Source organism: Cupressus sempervirens, chromosome 6 (assembly GCF_028749045.1).
Source record: "Cupressus sempervirens isolate cs-2001-9-10 chromosome 6, ASM2874904v1, whole genome shotgun sequence".
In the NCBI taxonomy this organism is placed as follows: Eukaryota; Viridiplantae; Streptophyta; class Pinopsida; order Cupressales; family Cupressaceae; genus Cupressus; species Cupressus sempervirens.
Genome location: NC_143123.1, coordinates 353,505,213 through 353,529,279, shown reverse-complemented (window position 1 = coordinate 353,529,279; position 24,067 = coordinate 353,505,213). Strand labels below are relative to the sequence as shown.

Below are 24,067 nucleotides of genomic sequence, written 5' to 3'. Positions count from 1 at the left end.
GAATCATTGTGAAGTTCTTTACCCTGGATGATAAGTTCACTTGCCTTCATCTCTTTCACTTTTTTTTCCCGAATCATTTTAGACACAAGTGTTGCATCTCTTTCCCTTCTACTTGATTTCTTCTCTAAATGCGAGCATTTATGACCACAAGAAAAACCTTAAGAAAATAGTTTTGTATCAAGGGCTTATTCTTATTATGCATAATCATATGAGAATTAAGAATGCTAAAAACCCCAAATTAAGAATTGATGATGTGGGTTAAGGGGGTTTCTTGTATAGAAACTAAAGGGGAAAGTAATTATGAGGAGATGAAGGAGGAAGGGAATGCTAAAGGAAAGAAGAAGAAGAATACTAAAAATCAAACAACTCTTAGATAACAATTTACTGGGATAATGATGGAGAAGGTACTAAGGATAGTGACACTGGGCTATCAAAAAAGAAAGAAAAGAAAGTCCCCTCCCAAGCCCACCCATAAGAAGATGATTTTTGAAGGGGAGGAGGGAAATCATATAGACTAGAGTGACGGTGAGCCCTTTGCCAAAGGGTTCCCAACAGTTGCCCTGACTTAGAATTCTTTGATCTAGATAAGAAGGATACTATTGAGGGGGTGCCCGTGATTAATACACATGTTGATAAAATTAGGTTGATTCCAATAGACGTGTATTGAATCCCTTGTTTTTATAGTTCCTAAGGAGTTGAAGAAAGAGGTTGGTTCTACTGATAGGGATAAGAACACTACTAAGATTGGTAAGGAGAGAAAAATTCCACTTCTTAAGGATTTTACCAATAACATTATCCATGATGTCCCTATTTCTCTACCATCTTTCGATGAGGATGAAGAGGATAGACCAAAGGATGTGTCTGCGAATCTTAGGTATACTGAGTTCCAGGATAAAAAAGAACTTTCTTATAGGGTTTTGTAGATTGCGAGGATGTTATCCCTAAGTTCTTTTAGGGTCAACATGTGGACCTTCCATGAGATTAAGAGCCTGAATCTTAAGTTCATGGCTCTCTTTACCAAATTTGAAGAGAGGATGAATGGGAGGGTTAATGTTGCAGAGGGAGAGATGAAGAATTCCCTTTGAATTGCTCAAGAGAAGAAAATGGTGCTTGATTCGATGAAATTATAAGGAAATGCTAGAAGACTGCTAGAAAAGAAGATTGACTCTCTCTTTGCTAGGGCTTAGAAGATGGAGGGCACATTGAGGAAGATCCTGAAGCATAGCCTCAAAATTATGAAAGCCTCAACTAACAACATGAATACTCTCATTCAAAGACTGGAGAGGAAGATGGTGAGGTGTGTTGTGATTTTTAATGTTGATAAAGATCAAGATGATTATGCTAGCCCAAAAAAGTGTATCAAATCCAACAAAAGGACAATGACAACCACTGCTCCGACTAATGATTTGGAGGATATTGGGAAGGTGGTGTAGAGGATGACTAAGATGGGAAAATAGGTGGCTAATACCATTAGGGAGTTGGTCTAGCTTTGGTAGGCTTTGTGCTGTGCTTTATTTCTGGTCTTTTTGTTTTAGCACCTATTGTTATAGGGGTGTAAGTTCTATTGTTGGCTTCCTAACCTATTTTTGGTGTTGATATTTTATTTCTTCTAGCACATATGGCTTGGTTGAAACTTATTGACATTTTATCTATCTTTGTAATGGGTTTTGAGTCCTTGTAAAACTCGCTTTTCCCTTAATAAAAGACTATTACAAACTATTGAAATCTTAAGCAATATATGATAAAAAATTCAATTCTACTATTCAGTAATAAAATAAAATTCAAAATGTACTATATAACAATAACATGTAAAAAAATCACATCTAGACATGTCTAAGTAGTTAACACAATAAACATGGTTTCCTAAAATAGATTCTATAATACTTATCCACACCTAGCTACTAATAAATCAAATGAAAATACAAATTTAAAATCTGAAATAAATCTTCCAAGCTAATTATAATAATTTTTTTCATGTAAAAGTTATTTATTCAAAAAAAAAATCTCTATTTACTTAACTAAAGCTAATTAAATATGAAAATAAATCTAAAGAAACTATTTGATTGAACATAATTCTTACTGTCCAAAGGAATTTTTCCAAAAAATAATTTACAACTACATATAAATGCTCTATAACAACAAGCTATCTAACATTTTTTGGAAAAAAGTAATATGTGTCTTCAACATGTTTTTTCCATCTCCTTTTTCGCTTACAATTTTATCCTCAAATGTATTTGCATTAATTTAATAAGGACACATAACTAATGGTAATGTTGATTTGTTTTACGTCAAGTTTCCTTTGGATATTAGATTCAAGAAAATAATAATGCAATAAAAAGCTCAAATATTCCATAAATTTAGTGACACATCCTTCACAAAAATGACTTATGTAACCGAAGTCTCTAGCTACAATATTTTGGTTAATTTTTTTAGGTACACTTCACATGACTAAGAATTCAAGACATGTCCACTCATGTCTCTTTCCAAGAGTGTGCACAAAAAATGACAAAAGAAATAAAAGATTATAAATAAATATTCTCCTATCAAAGCACTTGTAGAAAACTTTATTGACAATAGACAAGATTTAATATTTTTGCGGAAACAAATAAATTGAAACTCACCATGTTCAAACTACTATCCTAAAATAAAACTAGTTGAAAAAAAATAAAAAATTATAGTTAGTGATGAAAACATTATGAATAATAATATGATAAAATAATTCATCTAAATAATTAATTCAAATTTGTTTAACAAGAACTAATAATTTTTTAAATTAAAAAATAATATTTTTCTTAAAATTACAAAAAGTAAATAGTAAACATTATGTCTACAACTCACTCACTTCACAAACTTACTTTTTATTTAAAACATTTTACTACAAAAATAAGCTAAACAGCAGCATGGAGACTTACCCTTGTAAAATATAATTTAATATACATATTGTAGTGACATCAAGAAAACTTGTCCCAATAAAATATAATTGAAAACTACTAAAAACACATTTAGTAGTGATGTGATGTGCTTATGAGAATCCCTAAAATGACTCAAAATTTGACAAATGTAAGGTATAGATTTAATACAAGAAGTTGAAGTGCATGTACAGTATTCTCTTTTTCCCCTTCTCCCCTTCTGCAATAAAGTATGTACCAGGGACTCTTTAGACCAAAATAGTTGCTCTGCTTTCCCCCTTCTCCCCTTTGCAATAAAGTTTGTACCAGGGTCTCTTTAGACCAAAATAGTTGCTCTTCTTAATTCTTCAGCTCATCTACATTGGGGATATCACGTTTTCATGGTAATAGATCTCATTGTAGTTGAGTTACCTTTTCATGGTAATGTATCTCAGTTGGGTTTGCATGAATCTATATTTCACTGGTTTCTTAAATTTCAATTTTATTTCTTGAAGGAAGGTCTTGTCGATTACGAAGACAGTGATGAAGAAGCATCTCCTCCGGTGGCCTGCATTACAGAGGAAAGGGACCGGACGAATAACATGTGCAGTGAGGTGAATTAATGTCTGTTTCATATTATTCTCTCAGCATTGGTAATGTGTTTATAACTCCATGTAAACAAGTGTAGGAAGGAATTGCAAATGCTCGGTGAATTTGGTGCACGGATGGAACCATGCAAACGAATTAAAATGCCCACATCCAAAACTATTTGCAGTTTAAGCACGGTGCCGAAGTGCAAATTTTAATCGAATAAATACAAAAAGGTAGTGCAATTGGCTGGACCAACTGGAGCTGGAGTAGTAATGGACCAACTATACTAATAATGTACTATTAAAGGCGAGAGAGATCTTCCTCGGTAGATAGACTGATTTATATTGATGACTTGTATTTGAGAGGTCAGCTTTTTGAAACCTGTGTTCGTTTGTCTTTCCTCAAGTGGTTTTAATTGACTTAAAACACTTTTGCTTGAGGGTCTTTCGGCACTTGAACGATTTTAGGAGGTCCAGTTGACAGCATGTGACTGGAAAGGGTAGACAACGAACAGTATTTGGCTTCGTTTTGTAGGTCGTAGCAATTTTTCCAATGTGAATATTTCAACCTGTCTCTAGCGATCTGAAGCTCGAAATCTGTTGTAGAAGTGCGCTATTGTTTTAATTGGCTCAGGTCCTTCCGTTTGACATTGCAGTTTCTCATCTTTTTTTGGGTTGAATATTGCATATATGATTAGTTAAAAGTTACTCAGTCTAGAGAATAAAATAGACCTGAATGATCAGAAGCAGAAGAATCATAACAGCGAACACCAAAAACTAAAAGTCATAAGAAAGATTTTCATTTTTTAGAATTGTGGAAGTAATATTTTATTTACATAGTGGTCCTATTGACGGAGCTTAAGTTTTTCGGTAGTAGATACTGAGAAAACATAAGAACCATTTGCAGGAAAATAGTCCATTGATTTCCTTAAGATCGGGGATATGGGGAAAACCTAGAGGCACTTTTTGGTTTACTCGAATTAAAAAAATTGGTAGCGAATTATTAAAAAAGATTTGGTGGCTGCAACTTGTCAACAAGTCATCTTAGAAGTGCGCTCGAAAATTTCAGGCACTTTCTTTAAGAGTTGCTTAAATGATCGTTTTTATTCTGGCCCTGGCAAGAAAATTACCATCCCTATTTTTGGCATGTTGATGTTGTTGGTGCTCAAAGGTGCAGGTTCCAAAACTCTTAAATTTTAGTCTATTCGTGGATCATGGGTGTCAAATTTAAAAGTAGTAGTTGACAACTTATGATTAGGCAGGAACAGCCAAGGACCGATTGATAAGAATGGATAGTTCCTTTTGCTTTTGGCTTTGCTGGGTCAAGAGGGATATTCATTGAGGTGTTATCTTAAAGAGAATCAAATGATCATGACATGAAAATAGTCCCTAAGACAATCTATACCCATTGCATAAGGGACTCAAATCACCTATACGTTGTTTTGCTAATAAAGGTAGCATTGAGTTCTATTTTCAATGAGTAGATACGCAACCATGTAGGGAATTTAAAAATGGTTCTTGGTAACCTCTAATAATATTCACCCCTTAGTAAATAATCACATGGATGCAAACAAAACAACAAAGCACACCTCTCTTAAAGTAAAGCTTGGGATACTCAACAGTGTGTTTGTTGGAAGATTTATAAATTTATAATCTGTTGAGGACACAACAGATGGGTGCCTTTATCCAATGGGGGTAGTAGAGTTAAATTTTTAGTACCCAATGATAACATGAATGCAACCCTACATAAACTGCCAAAATGAAGGTAGCAATAATGATCCTCTCAATCCCATTATATGCTAGGCTTTATGCATGTGAGCTAAAAAACATATAACTTGTAGCCTAAGTTACCGATGCTGGTCGTGATGCTGATGTAGGTTCGGGGTGCCGATGCGCGGATTTGTTTTTGGGGGATTTTGGATGCATCCATATATAAATATATTAATTTTTTTTTATTTTATATATATATGTATACTATAATTAATGTATGCAAATAAATGGAAGAAATATAAAAAAATAAACTATTCCATAGCATGATACTTCACCATTGATAGTTCAAATTGAAATAACAGTAATAGTCTAATTAGTAAATTACTCAAGTTCAAGATTTTAATGCAATTTGAATTACAAAATCAAAACATGGTTCATGGTTTAATGTTGATCAGTCAAGAGTCACAAATCAAATTCCGTCAATCGGAATCATAAGGATTCTCAAAAAAATCCACATTCATCATCATCTGTCATTACAATAAGATCTTGAAGTGTTGCATCCAAGTTTGCATACACGGGCGACATCCCAAAGCTTGGTTGACCCTTCCTTGTATCCATCCTCCTTATGTTACAAAAGACACAAGTTGGTATGTATATAAACCAAGTCCTCAACTTTCTTTGAGCCCAATTGGTTGCGCTTCACTGCATGGATATAGGATTATGTACTCGAATTTCATTTAGAAGCAGAAGAGCTCGCAACCTAGATAGTGTTCATAAAATTAAACATACAAATGAAAAGCAAATTAAAGAATGTTAAACACTAAATTGTAGAATACAATTGTTAAAAATAAATAAATGAAAACTTACTTGTGAGAGGATCTTGATTACAAGAGGGTTTAGATTCTTGAATGGTTGACCATACATGTACCACCATGTGATAGCTCCCATGTCATTTTGGTCCTTTATTGCATATGGAGTAAGTTCTGATTCTGAAACAAATAAGCCAAATTCTAGCCTCACCTTTTTGTGCGTTTCATCACCTAAGAAGAGTCTTGCAAATGTAGTGTAGCACCCAGTAGTAATTTCTGGTGCATATGGTGCAACTCTATCAGGCATAGCAAGCATTTCTTGGCTATAGTACCTTGGAGATAAGATATATGCAAGGAGCTGCAATGGGGTAGCCATCTTCTCCCAACGATGATAAATGATTGCCTCCACCTTATTGCACAAGGCTTCACATTCTGTGGGGTTAGTGTCATGTGCTTGTATGGAAAGATTTTCCTTTTCTACCATGGTGTCCATGCCATCATACACATCCCCCACGCAAGGTGGTAGCACAGTCATGATAGGCTCGGTGAAATCCAATACAAATTGCACACGAGCCCATCAATGCTCATCCAAGACCATACCTCTGACCTTCAAGGCTCTCTCTAAATTTGAAGCCTTCCATACACCCCAATGGTTACAAATAACCATTTGGCTCAATGTCTTTCGCACCTTGAGATGCAAATCTAGTCTCAACAACCTAAGCAAGTTGACAATATGACGACAAATATGAAGCAAAGTTATAAACAAGTAATAATTTTATAATTGGACGCGAATATAAAACTTATTCAAAATAAATAAATAAATGAATGAAACTAACTAATTATAATTTTAAATTTACCTTCAACAACTACAACTTGGAGAATATTCTGAATATGGATTGTGACATCTGGTGGTTTGTCACAAACATTTGCATCTCTTCTCCCTCTTGGTATATTTGCTTCATCCAATCTATTTGGGTGCCAACTCATTGCATGACTAAGTTGAGAGAGTGTACAATGCATGGTGTCCAAAAAATATGGTCGTATCAAGACTCAACCAAAGCACATGCTTCCCTAAATTTTTTGCATTATCTGTGATCAGCTGGAACACATTCTCACTCCCCACCATCTTTATTGCCTCATTGAGAACTCTAGAAATGAATTGTGAATATTTCTCCTTCACAATCAATCACCCTCAAAAACATTGCTCCTTTGGTGGACATTGCAGCCACATTAATCAATGGTGGGTTTCTTATGTCTTTCCATCCATCCGACACAATAGTTATACCAGAAGTTTTTCAAGAAGTCCTAATTGGTTGGAGAGCTTTGTCTACAGAATTTTTTTCTTTTTGCAAAAGAGCAGTACACACCTTTTCAAACCCACAGTTGGTGCTTTAAGGATGGCTGCGACCATTTCCTTCCAATATGGCGATCTTACCAAGTTGAAAAGAAGACCATTGGCATAAGGGCAATGTGCAATTGCTTCATCAGCAAGCTCTCTTGCCTTCATTTTGAATGTTTGATCCAATGGACCTCTTTTGTGGGTAATAACTTCTACTTCATCATCTTCCTCTCCCACTTCCAAGAATGGATGTTTGGAGGATGCAACATGAGCGGTGGGCACATTCACTTTGCTCTTTGTGGATGAAGGTTTATACAAATTTGTTTTTGATTTGCTCACTAAACGATCAGCAACTTCTGTTTCTTTTATAAATCCAGCTAACTGTGCATCGCGCATCCTTTTTCCATCTTTGCTTCCCTTGCACAATGCTATTCCTTTACCAGTAGGGCCCATAGAATGAGTTTTGACCCGAGAATATGAGCTGTTGAACGGTTTACAATGGCATACATTGCATTTCCAAATGTATGGCCCACCTCCTGAAACCTATGATAATCTTGTAGTGTGTCTCCATAATGGGGATGCTAATGCTACATCAATATTGAAGTTACCACTTTGTTCATTTTGCCCTGCTGCTGAACCTTGACTACCAATAGTGGCCATTCCAACACAATAGAAACTATGAATCTAATAAGAAAATAAAAAAGTTAAATTAGAAATATTTAAATAAACTATGAATATGAAACATACAAGTGCAAATATATGATACAAAAATACTAAAAAAAGATAGCTAAACTTGTTCCTTCATTTCTGAAAAACAAATATAGGAAAAAACATGAAAAAATTCTTCCAAAACTTGAAAAATTCATGAACATCTAAAAACAATCACTAGAAAACTCATGAAATGGATGAAATGCTTATCTTAGATGTGTAGATGTCCTTTGTAGAAGCTATTAGACACCCTATGAATGATCCTCTTCAAAAATAATGACCTTGCTTTCAAAATGCCAAAATGGAGACCAAATGAAAAGAGAGCCCAGCTGCAAACAAAATGAGAAGAATGAGCAATGAATGGCCTTTTTTAGGGTTTTGGGGCAAAAAGGAGCAAAAATATAATTTAAAAACTCAATTAAGCACATGTTTTTAAAATTCACTAAATTGACTGGGCATTCAAAAAGTTCAGATGCTCTCCAGATGCACCTGGATGATTTGGGATTCTCTTCGGATGCTCTCGGACGCATCCCGTGCCCATCCGCAGGTGACGAAACAGCTTCCTGCCAGCATTGGTGCAGCACCCAAACTCATCCAAGCATCCACACCCGCATCCAAGGTTGTCCTGAGCGTATCAGTATCTTAGCTTGCAGCACAACTAGTTGGACATACCTCAGTTATCCATGATGAGCCTGTAAACTGCCTGTATTACTTTGATAAGGTTCCTTACAAAATCATTGCGAGGAGTTTTATTGCCTTCTTGTTGACACAACTGTCAAATGTAACATCCATATCAGAGAATGTGATTAGGAGAACATTTTAAATGTCGTGTCCCTGATTAATGTAATGGCAAAACCTTGACTTCATTGCTTATTCAATAATGAAACTGGAATGTAACAACACATCATTTCTATTTTTACTTTTATTTTAAAAGGTTTACCTAACTGCTACAAAGATCAGACTTTAATAATTTATTATGATAAACTCCAGCTGAGTGAGATTGACACAAAAATTCTTTAAAATTATTGGTGACAAACAACACCAATCCCTCATTTATATACTCATCATATGACCACAATACACTCAGATTTGATATTCAAATTGTAGATGGTATAACAGCCAATTGGATTTACCAAATAAATTCTGAAATTTGATTTCAACTGCAGGGAAATGTATTATAGTAAAATGAATTAGTAAGTGCACACACAACCCTAGTTGTTTAGCTGTCAAACTGTCAAAGGGCTATAAATCAACATAGAAGCTCTTTAAAAAGATTCACCCTTGCTAAAAAAATTACTGGCGGCAGTTAATGAAGGGCACAACTTCACCAAATGGCAGAATTTTTCTCCAAATCAAACCCTCTCATTGGCATTTTTCCCGCCATTGGAAATGATGTTGGTGATTTATGCTGGTGTTACTGTTGATCTTTATCACCTATCACCCAAAACAAATTCTGGAATGGTACTATAGCTTCATAAGATGCTAGAACAAGTTGGGAACTCAAACATTCACCAATGAAAGGCCGAGCTGCCTTGGAAACACTTTACAAGTTTATAACGTGCAGATGGTTCTGAATTCTCCCTATTGCAAATTACTGCCTCACTTAAATGACTTTTCTGATGACTGATGGTTGAATTAGTACACATCGGCAGCTGGATAAGAAATTTCTTGTTATGTCCCAACCAAAACGAGAGGGCACAGCAGTCTTGATTACATAAAGTTGCAGCCTCTAAATTGTATTCTAACAGCAGTTTAAATAAGAAAGTTGTGCAATATTAGTTTAAGGAAATAATGATCTTTAAATTGATAAAACAGTTCAAGACAACAGTTTCCTAGTATAAAAGATAATTAACATATTATTAAGGATTAAGGGTCAAGAGTTGCAACTCTTCAAAATGGCAAAATAATGAAAAGGCATGACTCCTCCCTTATATGGGAAGATATGAAAGGGACAAGGAATCATTTGAAATGGACATCCAAAAAGGATCAAGGAAATAAAAAGGAAATAAGTGTTTGTTCTAATCGGAAAAGGAGGAATCAGAAGTACAGATCTGGTTTAAATAATAAGTGGATTTCATTGTGAAAGGTTGTGTCCCTTTCAAAGGGTAGAAATAATAAAGAGTTGCACTCTGCTGATGGTGAAATGTTGTGTCTCTTGTGAAAGTGTATTTATGATAGGACGTTGTGACCTTTCCCTCACAGTGAGAGATATGAAGGGAAGAAGGTTCATTTGAAGAAAGTGGACAGATTTGATTAAATAAGGAATGGAATTTTCATTAGAGTCAGATTCATTTACTCGTCTTGAAATATATGTATAATGCTAAAATTTGGATTTATAGGACAGTTATGCTTAATTTCACTTATATGCATATACATTTGTAATAATGAAAGACCAATGTACTTAGTGGCCTAGTCCTTGGTCTTCTGCTAATACCTGACATGTATTTCCAAAGCCTTGAGGGAGAAGTCCCAAGATGGCTATGAATATGTTTTCCTAAAACCTTGAGGAAGCCAGCTTGTAGATGGTTTACAAGTGCCCTAGTGCAATAATACCATTCTCCTCCATTAGGGTTAGTGAAGTAGTGATGATAAACCCTAAATATATCTAGTTTATTTATTAGACTACGAATAATTAGATGGTTTATAATCTCATTAACTTAATATAATGCATAATAATGTGCAATGATGTATGTTAATTATTGGGAAACAAGGAGCCTACCAGTAAGAGACTTCAAAATTTTTGCTCGACGTGATTAAATTTCCTCCTTCCTATGATGGCACCCAATTACAGTAATGGAAATAACTCAGATCTGTCCTAGTTAATGCCGGAAAATTGCCAAAATTCTATAAATCCACATAGTAACAATTAATCATGCTCTGACAGCTAAAGATGACATTTACTTGCAAAAAAAGGGACATGAAAGTTTGTCCTTCCTGGAATTGCGCACGCAAACCTGGATGATGTATCATGTTATAATGCCTGCCAAATGAAACAACTTTTTCCCAAAAACATTAGGCACACTTGGATGCCCAAATATTATTGTGTCAGCAACATGAATCAGGCTTTAGCATCTGGATTTGTTTCTGTCAAGCAGAAGAACTCATCTGGGAGATTTGTGATGAGATGCACCATCATGCTATTCCATATTCAACTTGGGTTGAGCAATGGGGGCTTCAGAATCTCCATACCCTGCTCTTTTCTATGATGAACGAAAGAATCCACAAACTCTCATAAGACCAAAGGCTGGCATATGAATTCGCCACCATGTTTTTGTTGCACCACTCTGATCTCAAAATGAGTATGATGGTAATTATAGGTTGGAGCCCTCATGAGTTTGGACCAGTCAACTTGTAGACAAGTTGGAATGAAGTTTCAATAACCAAAATTTATTCCAAATTTCATTTATAACCATAATATAGTACCTGGAATTGGTGTTAAATTTAGAACCAGAAAACAAAAATGCAAAATTCAGAAACTCAAAAACACACAAGAAGAAAACAACACTGGAATTTTATCCTGGGAAAACCCTCCAGCCTGAGCAGAAAAATCCAGCCACACTCAAATAGATCCTTTATTGAATAATCACGAGTAGTGTCACAAGAGCCGGTCTCTCATGAGAAGGAATGGAATACTTAATGCTCATTGCATCTAGGTGAGAATGAATGGAATACTCAATGCTCATTGCATCTAGGTGATGCTCAAAGAGGTGAAGCATTGGGCCTTCCCGAGTGGTCTCCCATCCTAGTACTACTATTTTTAATTATGCTAACTACAGGAAATTCTGTGCTATGCTCCCATGCTTTAGAATTTATACTGTTTCTGAGAAAAAATAATAGAAAAAATAAATTCTCTCAATGTGGGAACTAAAAAAGTTTTACTCCATGTAACTGGACAGATATACTCTCTTTGGGGAAGATTCAGATTTTATTATCTACATGCTGTTGGAGGTTGCCATAGAGAAAACAATACTTGCACCATAAAATTGAATGTATCACGATGGGAAATCATCCATTTTAGAAGTCATTGAAAAGTGGGTGGCTAGTTCAATTTTTGGAGCAGATAATTTAATAAGAGAATTACATAATTTGGAATATAAAATGGCATGGTTGAATGGTTTTGACAAGCTACATGGTTCTTACTTTCAACCTTTTTGAGCTTCTTATTCTTTGATTCTATGCGTATACAAGGCATTAATTTCATATATTTAGAAAGTCATGCATTGAAGTGAGTACTGAACACGCCTTATTATTTTTTAACAAGATACTAGCTCTAAGAGGGCAGCTGATTTTCAAATGTACACAATATGAACATTGGATTGTTGGTCAAATTTTGGGAATTGAAGGGATATATTTTTCTTTTAATTAAATAGAAGATCAATAATATTGATGGAGTTTTTACAGTGTTTCAATTAAACCAAATACAAGGAGAATGTGAGTTCAAGGACCAAAACAGGTTTGCTTGAGATTGCAACATTAATGGAAATTACACAACCTGGAAACCCTTATGCAGTCTGCATTTAGTCTACTGATAATTTAAAATTTGTTTTAGGATGCAGAAGAAAATATAAACCATTACGCTCTTAGGAAATTTAGAGAAGGATGAAAATTGGCATTAAGGATTCTAAATTTCTCCCTTAAACTACTTTTATGCTTTTTTCAGGCAAGCTCTTCAAGTTCTTCTTGGTTGCCAACCAGAAGTCACTTTATTGGTATGGGATACAATGCTGTAGTAGTGGATGAGGCAATACAAGAAGTTGGTATGGCTTCTTTTTTGTCATAGATTTTATGATTAATATTTAAGCCTTAGTTTCATTTGAGTTGATATTGAAGTTCATTGTGTAATCTCTCATATTATTGCCCCACTTTTATTATTCTAGGCTCAACAAATGAAAATGCAATATTGGAATATATAAGGAATAATCAGGTCAGTGACTCTGTGCTTTCCTTATTTCATTGAAATGCTCCTTGAGATTGCTAATGTCACTCACCCTTGAGACTTTGGGGAGTTAATAATGTTTCTTATTAAGATAGTTTATGTCATAAACATCATTTCGATTTACAGGAATGCTCCTCTGATTCAGATTGGTGCCTAACTAAAAGGCATTTTGTGAACATGGGTTTCTCTTCTTCCATAGTGGACAAAGCACTCGAAGAATATGGTATGAGAATGCCTTAAATATATTTAGTCTGAGTTGATATACTTTTCTGACTTATAAATATTATTTCTATCTTTGACTCTTCCTGGGTTCGTTTTTATTTTTCTGTTTCAGGGACAGACGATGAGGCACGTATACTTGATTTCGTCACAAATAATAAGGTAGTCCATTTACATTTCATTTTATCTTTTACTATGTGTGTTCATAAACTCTCTTGCCTGACTGAATTAGCAAATTTGCTTTTCTCATTCATTATCTCTAAATTGCAACAAAAGCATGTGGGTTGTCAAGCTGGAAATGTGGGTCAGCCCCAAAGTTTTGGTCTGTGGTGGTGGGATAGTTTTATCTTAATATTTTGAAAATCCTGAAAGAATGTGCAAATCTTAATAAGAGTGGCAGTGTTGTATGTCCTTTGATTTACAGGAAAGCTCATGCGAATCATCTTTATCCAAAATCAGGAATGATTTTACATTGATGGGTTTTCCATCTGATATTGTCGATAAAGCTATTGAAGAGTGTGGTATGGAATCTATGGAAACACCTTAAGCTTGTTTATATGATTTTTCTATATTTCTATCTTTGACTTTTCATGAGATTCCTTTTCATTTTTCTGTTTTAGGAACAGTGGATGAGGCACTTGATTTCCTCACAAATTATAAGGTAGTCCATTTACATTTCATTTCCTCTTTTACCATTTGTGTTTATTATCTCTCCTGACTCATCAAATCAGCAGAGTCACTTTTCTTGTTCAATTTCTCTTAAAATGTGACAAAAACATGTGGGTTATTAAGCTGAAGATGTGGGTCAGCTCCGAAGTTTTGGTCTGTGGTAACTGGATAATTTTATCTTAATTTTTAAAAATCTTTGAAGAATATGGATTTTTTTTTTGATTGGTAAAGAATATGGAAATATTAACAAGAGTGGCAGTGTTGAATATCCTTTGATTTACAGGAAAGCTCATGCAAGTCATCTTTGTCCGAAATTAGAAATCGCTTTATGTTGAAGGGATTTTCTTCCGATGTTGTCGATAAAGCTATTGAAGAGTGTGGTATGGAATCTATGGATACACCTCAAGCTTTTTTGTATATTATTTATATTTCTTTGACTTTTTCTGAAATTCCTTTTTCATTTTTCTGCTTTAGGGACAGAGGATGAGGCAATACTTGAGTTCCTCACAAATTATCAGGTAGTCTGTTCAAATTTAATTCCGTCATTTGCCATTGTCTTTATAAACTTTCTTGATTTATCAATTCAGAAAATTCACTCTTCATATTCAATTTCTCTTAAATTGTGACAAAAATATGTGGGGTAATTAGAATGGTAGTGATGTATGTCTTTTGATTTACAGGGAAGATCATGTGAGTCGTCTTCAGCTTCTATAAGGAATCATTTTATGTTAATGGGGTTTCCGTCTGATATTGTCAATAAAGCTATTGAAGAGCGTGGTATGGAATACACCTTAAGCATGGTTTTATGAATGATGACATTTTATGCTGATTTATAATGGCAAAATGCTTAATTCTATTCTTTGATATACTCACTAACGGCCTGCTGATTTTTTGGTTTAGGAATTGAGGATGAGGCTGGAATTTTTGAGTCCATCCTGACATATGAGGTAGTTCATACACTGCTTATTCTTTTTATGCCTTTCCTAATTACTTTGAAAGCATAAATAATTTATATTTCCTGGTTTACATCGACAGTTGATGTTCAAGAAAAGGTTATTGAAGAAATCAAGTTCACACGAGGATTTACAAACTCAATCAGAGAGTTCAGTGACTGAGGTCACAGATACAGATGATGAAGATATTGAACAATTCGATGAGGTATAGCTTGTAAGTTGTAGGTTTTGTTCAATTTGGCTTCCGTGGCTATTGATCGTTCCCAAAGTATAGGAAAAGCTTGTCACGTTGTGGAATACTTGACTCATAAATATAAGTAGAATATTAAAAAATATTAAATGATAATATAATATCTTATAGCCAGCAGATTAAGAAATTATTTAGCGTAAATGAATTCTAATTGTAAATGTGGGAAACCCTTATGATGATTTTTTTGGGTATTTGTGTACAAGTGCATGTTAGGTGGAATTAAAATTTAATACATACCTAGCATTGGTATCAATGAAGTAACATGTTTCCTTCATATGAAAGCATGAGAAAAACTATATATGAAGTTTAAATAAATTTGGGATTCATAGAATAGTAGTGCCATTATACATTCAGTTAAATATTCTAGAATTCTCGTACAAAGCAATGTATGGAAATAAATTTCATAGTTGCATTTTCCTCATTATAAAGGAAATTTCCTGTTTGACCATTAGCATATTATTGTCATAAATATATAAGCCATGATATGAGTGAATGCACAATGCTGATGTGCAGAGGTTTCCATAATGTTGGCTTATAACAAGTTGTACCCATAAACTAAGCCATTAATGTGGTGCATTTTTTATCGTGATGCTGTGAAACCCAAAATTAAGAACTTGATAGAATGCTTGATACACTTGCATATTTATTCAGAGCTAGGCTTAATGGTAGAACTCAAGAAAGTTATTGATGCCAATAGCTACTGCAATGGTCATCACAAAGAGTTCAAGCTCTCTCTTTCTCTCTCTCCGATGGCAAGTATATAGATGAGAGAACTTTCTGAGAAGGTATGTGTGTGAACTCATGCCATATCCAAGTGTATTATGGGCACTACACTTGACCATGGATATTTGTTTAAGATTATCAACTGTACTGTTGTAAATTGTAAGCGCCTAATTAGTGTACAATTTCATGACTATTTAACTTCCATCTTAGTGTGTTTTTTGTGATAGGACTTCATATGGCACTCAATGGACACCTAAGCTCAAATATAGGTCCTTTATCATTTCACTTTTGTTTAAAATTGAGGTAAGCCCTTATTTTTGTGTGTGCTCTATTTTCCTCCAATCACATAATTTATTTCAACACCTAGGCCCCATGTTACCATTTGTGGTTTCCGTGTTCTTTTGTGACATCAAAATCAATTGTTCCTCTTATTCCGACATCTACCTTATCTCCTTGAGCTCCCATTTTAATTATGGCTCATTCTCGTTGGTGCAAAATGCCTAGGGCTTTTTGTTCCTAGGTTGTTCCTTGAGGTTTGGGCTAAAATTGGAACTAGGGCCCTGTATTGGTGATTTGGTGGGATTTTGGGGTTTATTGTGACTTGTGTGAGTTTAAACCGTTGAGATGTTGTGAGAGGTATTTAAACACCTTATCTCTCCTCTTTTTGGTAACCATGATCAAGATTATTAAGCATTCACATTCATGATCAAGAACTCAAGTCTAAGCAATCAAGGCCTAGCAAAGGAGTTGTCTATCAAGGAAGGCGATACATTTACATTCATCCATGTCTTCATTCTTCTTCTCAACCAAGCATTGTGGCAAACTATGATGGAGTGCAAGGCTGGAGTATCCCCAAAGGAGATGTCCTAGCGCCTAGCTAAATAACCATGCAGCGGAAACACAACACCAAGAAACAACAAAGCAAGATCTGATACCACATTACAATAATATATTCATAAAATATAATTGATTACATGCAATGTGCCGGGCTGTAAGGCCTTCCCAGTTACGGCCAAATACAAAGCAAGTAATAGTTCTATAAGATCCCTCAAGATCCAATCCAAACACTAGCTAGTCCAGAGCCACACTCTAGTAGAAACCCTCAAGGAAGATCTCAACTTGTGCTCGCAAGCACACCAAACAATCCCCTTGTATTCCAAGCCACAACTACTAGCTCTTCTCCAAATTCGCTTTTCAAGCTCCTCCTCTTGTCCACGATGGATGAATAATGACAAAAGACTTACCCACAACCCCTACTTATACCAATCTAAGCCACAAGTCGGCCGAGAACACAAATTAAATACAAATACATAAATTAAATGCCACAAGTCGGCCTGCAACAATAATTAAATACCCAAAATCAATATCCGAGTAAAATCACGATGTCTCCTAGCTCTGAATGAATTAGAACTCGTGCTTCGAACCATAGGTAGAAATCTAGGTCCTCTTCAATCCATGCCGAGCAACCAAAGATCATGCCAAGCAACCAAGACCATGCCGAGCTCCATAGACCATGCTGAGCTCCAAGCCCATGCCGAGCTCCATAGACCATGTTGAGCTCCAAGACCATGTCGAGTTCCATAGACCATGTCGAGCTCCCAGTGTATGTTGGACACCAGTATTTGCCAAGCTCCACAACACTTAACCAAAATCCCTCCAAACATGCAAGATTGCAAGCAAACCCAAGATGCTCCTGCATCAAACTACACCATCAATCACATAAGGTTTTGTCTTCCATGATTTCGTTTTGGGATTCTGTGTTAAACCAAATCTATTGCATCAATATATTTGTTCTCATTCAAAGGAGCATTTGTATTATCGAGGTATGATACATTCTATTTTTTAAAGATAGCCTTTGCTATACGATATCATGGTTTCTTTCTTACTTTTCTTTTCAAGGTTGTTTCCAGAAAGAGGTTTGACTAAGGCAAACCCCTTTTTCTAACCTTCTTTGTTGTCCTATGCAAGTATGGGGGTGTGACAGTCAAGACTTGATTTGACAAGTATAGCATATGCCAGGAAGTTTGCAATTGAATCCAAGAAAAATCCCTAGGAACAAAACACCCCAAGCTTCTTGTTCCCAGGAACAAAACAACCAGCGCATTTTATACCTTACAAATCCACTTCAAATTCAGTTTACAAGTCAGTTAGCTCTTGGGTCTCCATTTTAGGCTATTGTAGCTTCCTAATTGTTTTCCATTAGTCAGTCTTTTTTGAAACTATCAATATTTGCTTATTAAGCCTCATATGTAGCATCATAATATCATTTTGCTCTAAATCATCTCAATTGGTTCATTGTTGTGTAGGATCATTGATTCATTCTACGCTTAGGTCCCTCTTGACCGTATTGGGTCATCTTCCTTTCAATTGTGCATTGGGGAAAGGAGGAGCAATCCACCTTGCTTACCTTTTCTTATTGTGTGTCAACACATGATTACTCGAAAACGCCCAAGCCATTAATGGTGTTCCATAATTGAATTCTGCAAACATGGGTTAACAAATCATAATTAAATCACTTATGAGAACTCCGGGGCAAAATCTTTATATGAAATTTGATATTGCAAAAAGCTAAATGGTACACAAATTTCTATAGCTTTGATGGAATAGAATTGTTTGTCAGGTGGGAACTTGACGTGAACGATAAACAAAAGATAGGTAACTTTATTGATTACTAATTAGTTATTGGTGCCAATTTGCTGACTAAGGCACAATGCAAGAAAAGTGCAAATTTTGATTTTTGGCTGACAACACAGTTATTGTAGAGCTATATTTTTAACTTTTGTCTAAAGAACAATGGCCTTCTAACACCTATGAAACTTTTATGAGCCTTTTCAAGTGTTTGACACAAGTGTTAGATAGTAGGTTAAATCTACCATTTCACCAATTGACAATCATATCTGCACATGATATAAGCTGAAGATGGCACAATCTAGGAGAATTTTCCAGTCTTTAATACACTAATGATTGACTCACAAATACGTGAATATTTAGAACTAGTTGAGGACCTTTCTAATCCTGCAACTAAAGTGTGATAGTGGTTTTAATTAACCCTTGTATGCAGTGAATTGATCATTTTATGATAATATGCCAATGAAATATATGGTAAACCACGTATAAAGTAGAATGAGATTTGATTTTTATTTTTTAATAATTGGAAAAACTTAATCACTTATAATGAAGGTACTCATATGACCCATAGAAGATGACTTATAACTCCCTCAAATTGTTAATGGAAATAAAGGAAAGTTCTTTTCTTCGATTGACTGACCCTATGAAGCTTCTAACCTTAGGCAAAGTTTGTCCATTTTGTTAGGATGAAAGTGGTTCACCATCATAATATGTTGGAAGAGTGTTATAAGTGATGACACTTTGACAAAAGTGTGCTTGGAAGATTTCTTGTAATTATTTGCCAATCTATCCATTCTCTGCAACCAAGTCTTATTAGCATTTGTTAGGAACTTATTAGAACATTTGAACTATGAGCATTCAATTAGACTATTTTTAATATCCTAGGTTCTTGCTATTCTTAGCTTGTTACTTTAGAATCTTAGGTATTGGTCAATTAGGTTCTATTTTGAGTTGTCTTAATTAGTTTATTTTTAGTCATTTATATTTAGACCTAAGTTATTGGATTAGGTTCGGGTTCGGGTAGGAGAACCAGGTTCGTGGATTCGAGGAATTTATTTTGTATTATGGTTTGTAGTGGTTTGTGAATATATATATATATATGCATTATATATACAAAAAATGAGAAACATACAAAATTGTAAAACTAAATCATTTCATAGTATAACAATCATTTCATAGTATGATGCTTGATCATTGATTGTTTCAGGCAGCGCGCCATGAGCTTTGAGAACTACAGTTGGACAAGCGCGTACGATCTATCATAATTCTGCATTGATGGGACACCTTTTGTAGAAAGGGTGCAATCTATATATGGGGGAGGATAAAGTCTTGGAAGATCTTTATTGGGTGACCGCAAGCAGGGTAGAGAACATCCAACCTGACTTTGAAGGGGCGGGACAGCACATCTGAAGCTAGTTCCGACACTCAACTTGAGAGATGGCTAGTGGGTGACAATTCATTATTGCTGAGAGGAAAGGCTTGCGCCACCAAAGGTTCGCCATCATGTGCGCTTGGCACCTAACCCCAGATAACCTGTGCGCAAAGTAACAAAGCATATGGGTACCTAAGCTGAACAACATAACCAGGCCTATAGATAGTAGGGCCTCATCATCACTTTGTTCAATGAGCTACCATAGAATAGTAGGGGCCCCGGGAGGAGATAGGTGCGGTTTTGCGCATACGCCAACTACGCCAAATCGAAGCTGCACCATTCTTTGATGGGACTATACAGCCGAATTTTGCGATTCCATAGAATGCGAATTTTCTACAGAGCTCGAGCGCCTCACCACTATTCCCTAGACTCTACAGCATGTCCCAGCACGATGGTGGGTAGCGCACCGGTTAGCCATTACTAACTGGTCACAGTCCCTTAGCAACTATAAAGGTAGGGCCTTTAGATTATTCCGTATTCTCGATATTTCACAACCCTCTATGCTATACTGGTCAGTAGTCAGCCAGAGCACATGCGGCAACATGTGAGGGCCTACTATTCTAAGGTGGTTCTATGGGCTATAGTTTCCCACCCATTGCCATGTTTAAGCCTGCTAGAGGTTGCCCGAGCCATTTGCTTGCGAATACTAATGAATACTATCCGATTCCTATACAAAGAAAATCTTCCAACTAGATGATAGGGATAGGGTCCAATCTTATTACTATATGATAGGGACAAGGTCGGTGGTTGGGCAACAAGAAGACTTGTATGTCCTATCCATCGGCAAGCACCCGTTTGTTTGTCATAGTTAGAATAGTCGGTTAGTTTCTAGGGTAGAAAAAAAGGGGCCCGAGTACCTATTGTCTTGGCCTTAAGGTGGTTAATAGCACTCAACCTATCTCCATCTCCATCTCACTCAATCTCGATCGAAAGGCACAAGCCCCCTTTAGAATAGTAGGGGCCATAGAATAGTAGGGGGGAGGGGCGCTTTAAAAACTCTAGGCTTGCCTACCTTCCCTGAGAAGGCACTAAATAAACCATACATCTGAGGCATTAAAAGAAGCGGCTAATTGGGAAATGGGAGTAATCATGCTTTATGCATGCCGGCCAACTATATCCACCGGGCCCCTACTATTCCAACTAAATAGATTATTCATCAGGATGGCCCCTACTATTCTAAATGCAAGCCCCTACCATTCTATAGGTAGTCTGTTGGGCTGATATATTAGTTGAGTTGAAGGTGCTTTATTAATAAGCACAGGGCCCTACTATGCCAAATGCCAAAGATAAACATTAAAACATGATTCTATCATTCTAATGAAAACCATTGCATTGAATTACTGAATTAAAAATAGAGTTCATGAAATTTTGAAAGTTGAAATACGATTCAAAGTTTAGTTTTCATCAATAATCAAAGTTTTGATCAATCATCAAATGGATTATCAAAAAAATCATCGTCCATAGGATTTTCATTTTCCGCAGCTGCTAGTAGATACTCATTACGACCCAAATTGGTTCTGCTAGTACTAGGTCCACCAAGAGTCATGTCTTCATCATCATCCACATCAAGCAAAGTAGCTCTAGCAAGATCTTGAATGGTCATATCCAAGTCAGCGGATTTAGGTGCTCGTCCCACAACTTCTATACCCCCTTTTTGTATTTTGGATCCTTGCGTGCCACGAGACACAAATTGGTGTGAATAAACACCAAACCCTCATCTTTTTTGGCAGCAGCCAACTGGTTATGCTTGACTAAGTGGATAAAGGAGTAATTACTCCAATTCCGCTCAACAATAGAAGAGCTAGCAACCTAGAGAGGAAACAAACAAAATAAAAAATAAAAAGTACAAGATAAATTCAAGAATGAAGTGTTAAATTCTACAAAATCACCAAAAAAAGAAAAAAAATAAAAAATAAAAAACTTGTGAGAGGATCTTAATGAGAAGAGGTTGGAGGTACACATAATCCTAACAATGAAGTTACCACCATGTAATCACGTGCATTCTACTTTAACCATTTATAGTACGAGGGAGAGGATCTTTTACTAAGATGAATAATCCAAATTCTCTCCTAACAGCTGCCCTTACCTTTGGATACCTTTGGATCACTAAAGATCTTGCTAAGTGCCCCAGTTGTACTTTCTAGCAACCTCAACATCTCTATATGTTGGCACCCTACCAAGAATATCAAGTACTTATGCACTATAGTATCTGGGAGTGAGAGCATAGGTGAGGAGGTATGGTCATTTTGTTCCAGCAATGTAGAACAATTGCTTCCACCTTTTCATAAATGGTGTCCTTACGATCATTCTCTCTTCTTTGTATTACCTAGGATATCAAACGATGTTCATATAAGTTGTGTCGATTAAAAATTTAGATAGCTCTCAATATACAATGATAGAGGCATGTATTGATTAAAATTTATAACTTACCCCTTTTATCCTCTCCAACATAGTGTCCATGGCATCTTAGAGATCCTTGAAGCATGGTTCATTAGTGCCAACAAAGCGAAGCATGGACATGATTGACATGGTGAATTCCAATACATACTCCACACGAACCCACCAATCATATTCCAATATCATTGCTTTCACTATTTGAGCCCTTACTATATTAGATTGTTTCCAAATGCCCCACTGGTTGCTAATGACCATTTGTGACCTTTACAAATCTCAAGACGATTATGTGAGAGGCAAAATGAGTTTTAGCCACCTAACAACGTGTTAATGGTAAATTAGTAATATAGTTAAAACTAAGTTATTGATTCGGATGTGGATTTTGAAGTGGATTCCAGAAGCGAATATGGGATGCAGGGAATTTTTTTTTGGATGCGGATGCAAGAGAAAGTGTGTATATATATAATGTTATATATAGTATATGCAAAGAAATGCAAGAAATATACAAAAACAAATCATTTGATAGTATGACTATGATACTTTACCCGTTATCAAAATTCAAGATATTTCAAAATTAATATGATATATCAATATGTGCTTGTCCAACATTAGAGTTTAGTCTTAGACAATAAGTTCCAATAGGTCATGTTCAAGATTCCAACAAAATAAAAACTTAGTTCATGACTAAAGAATCAATCAACTAATATGCATCAGAGTCTGAATCATAAGGATTCACAAGAAAATCCACATTCTCATCATCATCTCCAATTGTTGAAAGATCATTTTAAGCAAACAATGGTTCCACTTATGCTAGATGCACCATGTGCCGCGCTATCATCATCACCATCTCCAAGTGTAGTAAGATCATGAAGTGTTGCATCCAAATCCACACACTCAGGGGCTACATCCCAAAGCTTTGTTGTCCTTTCCTTGTAATGGTCATTCTTACGTCACAAAAGATGCAAGATGGTGTCTACAAAGACCAAGTCCTCAATTTTTTTGGAACCCAACCGGTTACGCTTCACTGAATGGATAAAGGAGTATGTACTCTAATTCCTTTCAGCAATAGAAGAACTAGCAACCTAGATAGTGGCCACAAAACATACAAATGAAAAGCAAAATAATTTTAAAGAATGTGTGAAACGCTAAATTCTAGAATGCAAGTGGTAAAATAAAATAAAATAAAATTTAAAACTTGTGATAGGATCTTGATTGAAAGAGATTGAAGATGCTTGATAGGCTGACCATACATGTATCACCATGTGATAGCTCCCATTCTATTTTGGTCCTTTAATGCAAATGGAGAATGCTTAAATCCCGAAGCAAACAGCCCAAATTCTACCCTCACTTTTTCATGCATTTCTTCTAGTGGGAAAAGTCTTGTAAGAGCTTTGTGGCACCCCTCAACAACTTCCTCATCCACAAATGGTGCAATTCTACCCGACATACCAAGTACCTCCTCACTATAGTACCTAGGAGATAAGGCATATGCAAGGAGGTGCATGGCGTAGTCATCTTATTCCAGCGATGGTGGATGATTGCTTCCACTTGATTACATAAGGCTTCACTTTGTGTGGGGTCACTCTCACGTGCTTGTATAGAATGTTTTACCTTCTCAACCATGGTGTCCATGCCATCATACACATCCCCCAAGCAAGGTGAATCTGTACCAGAAGAGCGGAGCATAGTTATGATGGGTTCAATGAAATCCAATACATATGCCACACGAGCCAACCAACTCTCATTCAAGACCAAATCTATGACCCTTTGGGCTCATTTTGAATTTGAGGCCTTTCGTATGCCCCATTGATTACAAATG

At 35.8% G+C, this 24,067-nt stretch overlaps 1 protein-coding gene across 3 annotated transcripts in view; it reads left to right on the top strand.

Moving 5' to 3' along the window:
- The first annotated feature begins 3,099 nt into the window (after nt 1-3,099).
- Nucleotides 3,100-24,067, top strand: part of LOC149552579 (DNA (cytosine-5)-methyltransferase DRM2-like) — a 122,450-nt gene continuing 101,482 nt past the window's right edge. The window contains exons 1-13 of one of the 3 annotated variants that reach the window (XM_089788177.1): nt 3,100-3,292; nt 3,404-3,502; nt 12,705-12,801; nt 12,922-12,968; nt 13,107-13,203; nt 13,315-13,361; nt 13,624-13,720; nt 13,820-13,860; nt 14,152-14,248; nt 14,343-14,386; nt 14,549-14,645; nt 14,769-14,815; nt 14,904-15,026. In XM_089788177.1, coding sequence (XP_089644303.1) covers nt 3,290-3,292; nt 3,404-3,502; nt 12,705-12,801; nt 12,922-12,968; nt 13,107-13,203; nt 13,315-13,361; nt 13,624-13,720; nt 13,820-13,860; nt 14,152-14,248; nt 14,343-14,386; nt 14,549-14,645; nt 14,769-14,815; nt 14,904-15,026 — 936 coding nt within the window. In that variant the 5' untranslated portion in view covers nt 3,100-3,289. The remainder of the gene's footprint in view (nt 3,293-3,403; nt 3,503-12,704; nt 12,802-12,921; nt 12,969-13,106; nt 13,204-13,314; nt 13,362-13,623; nt 13,721-13,819; nt 13,861-14,151; nt 14,249-14,342; nt 14,387-14,548; nt 14,646-14,768; nt 14,816-14,903; nt 15,027-24,067) is intronic. The other 2 variants (XM_089788178.1, XM_089788179.1) reach the window with 2 other exon arrangements.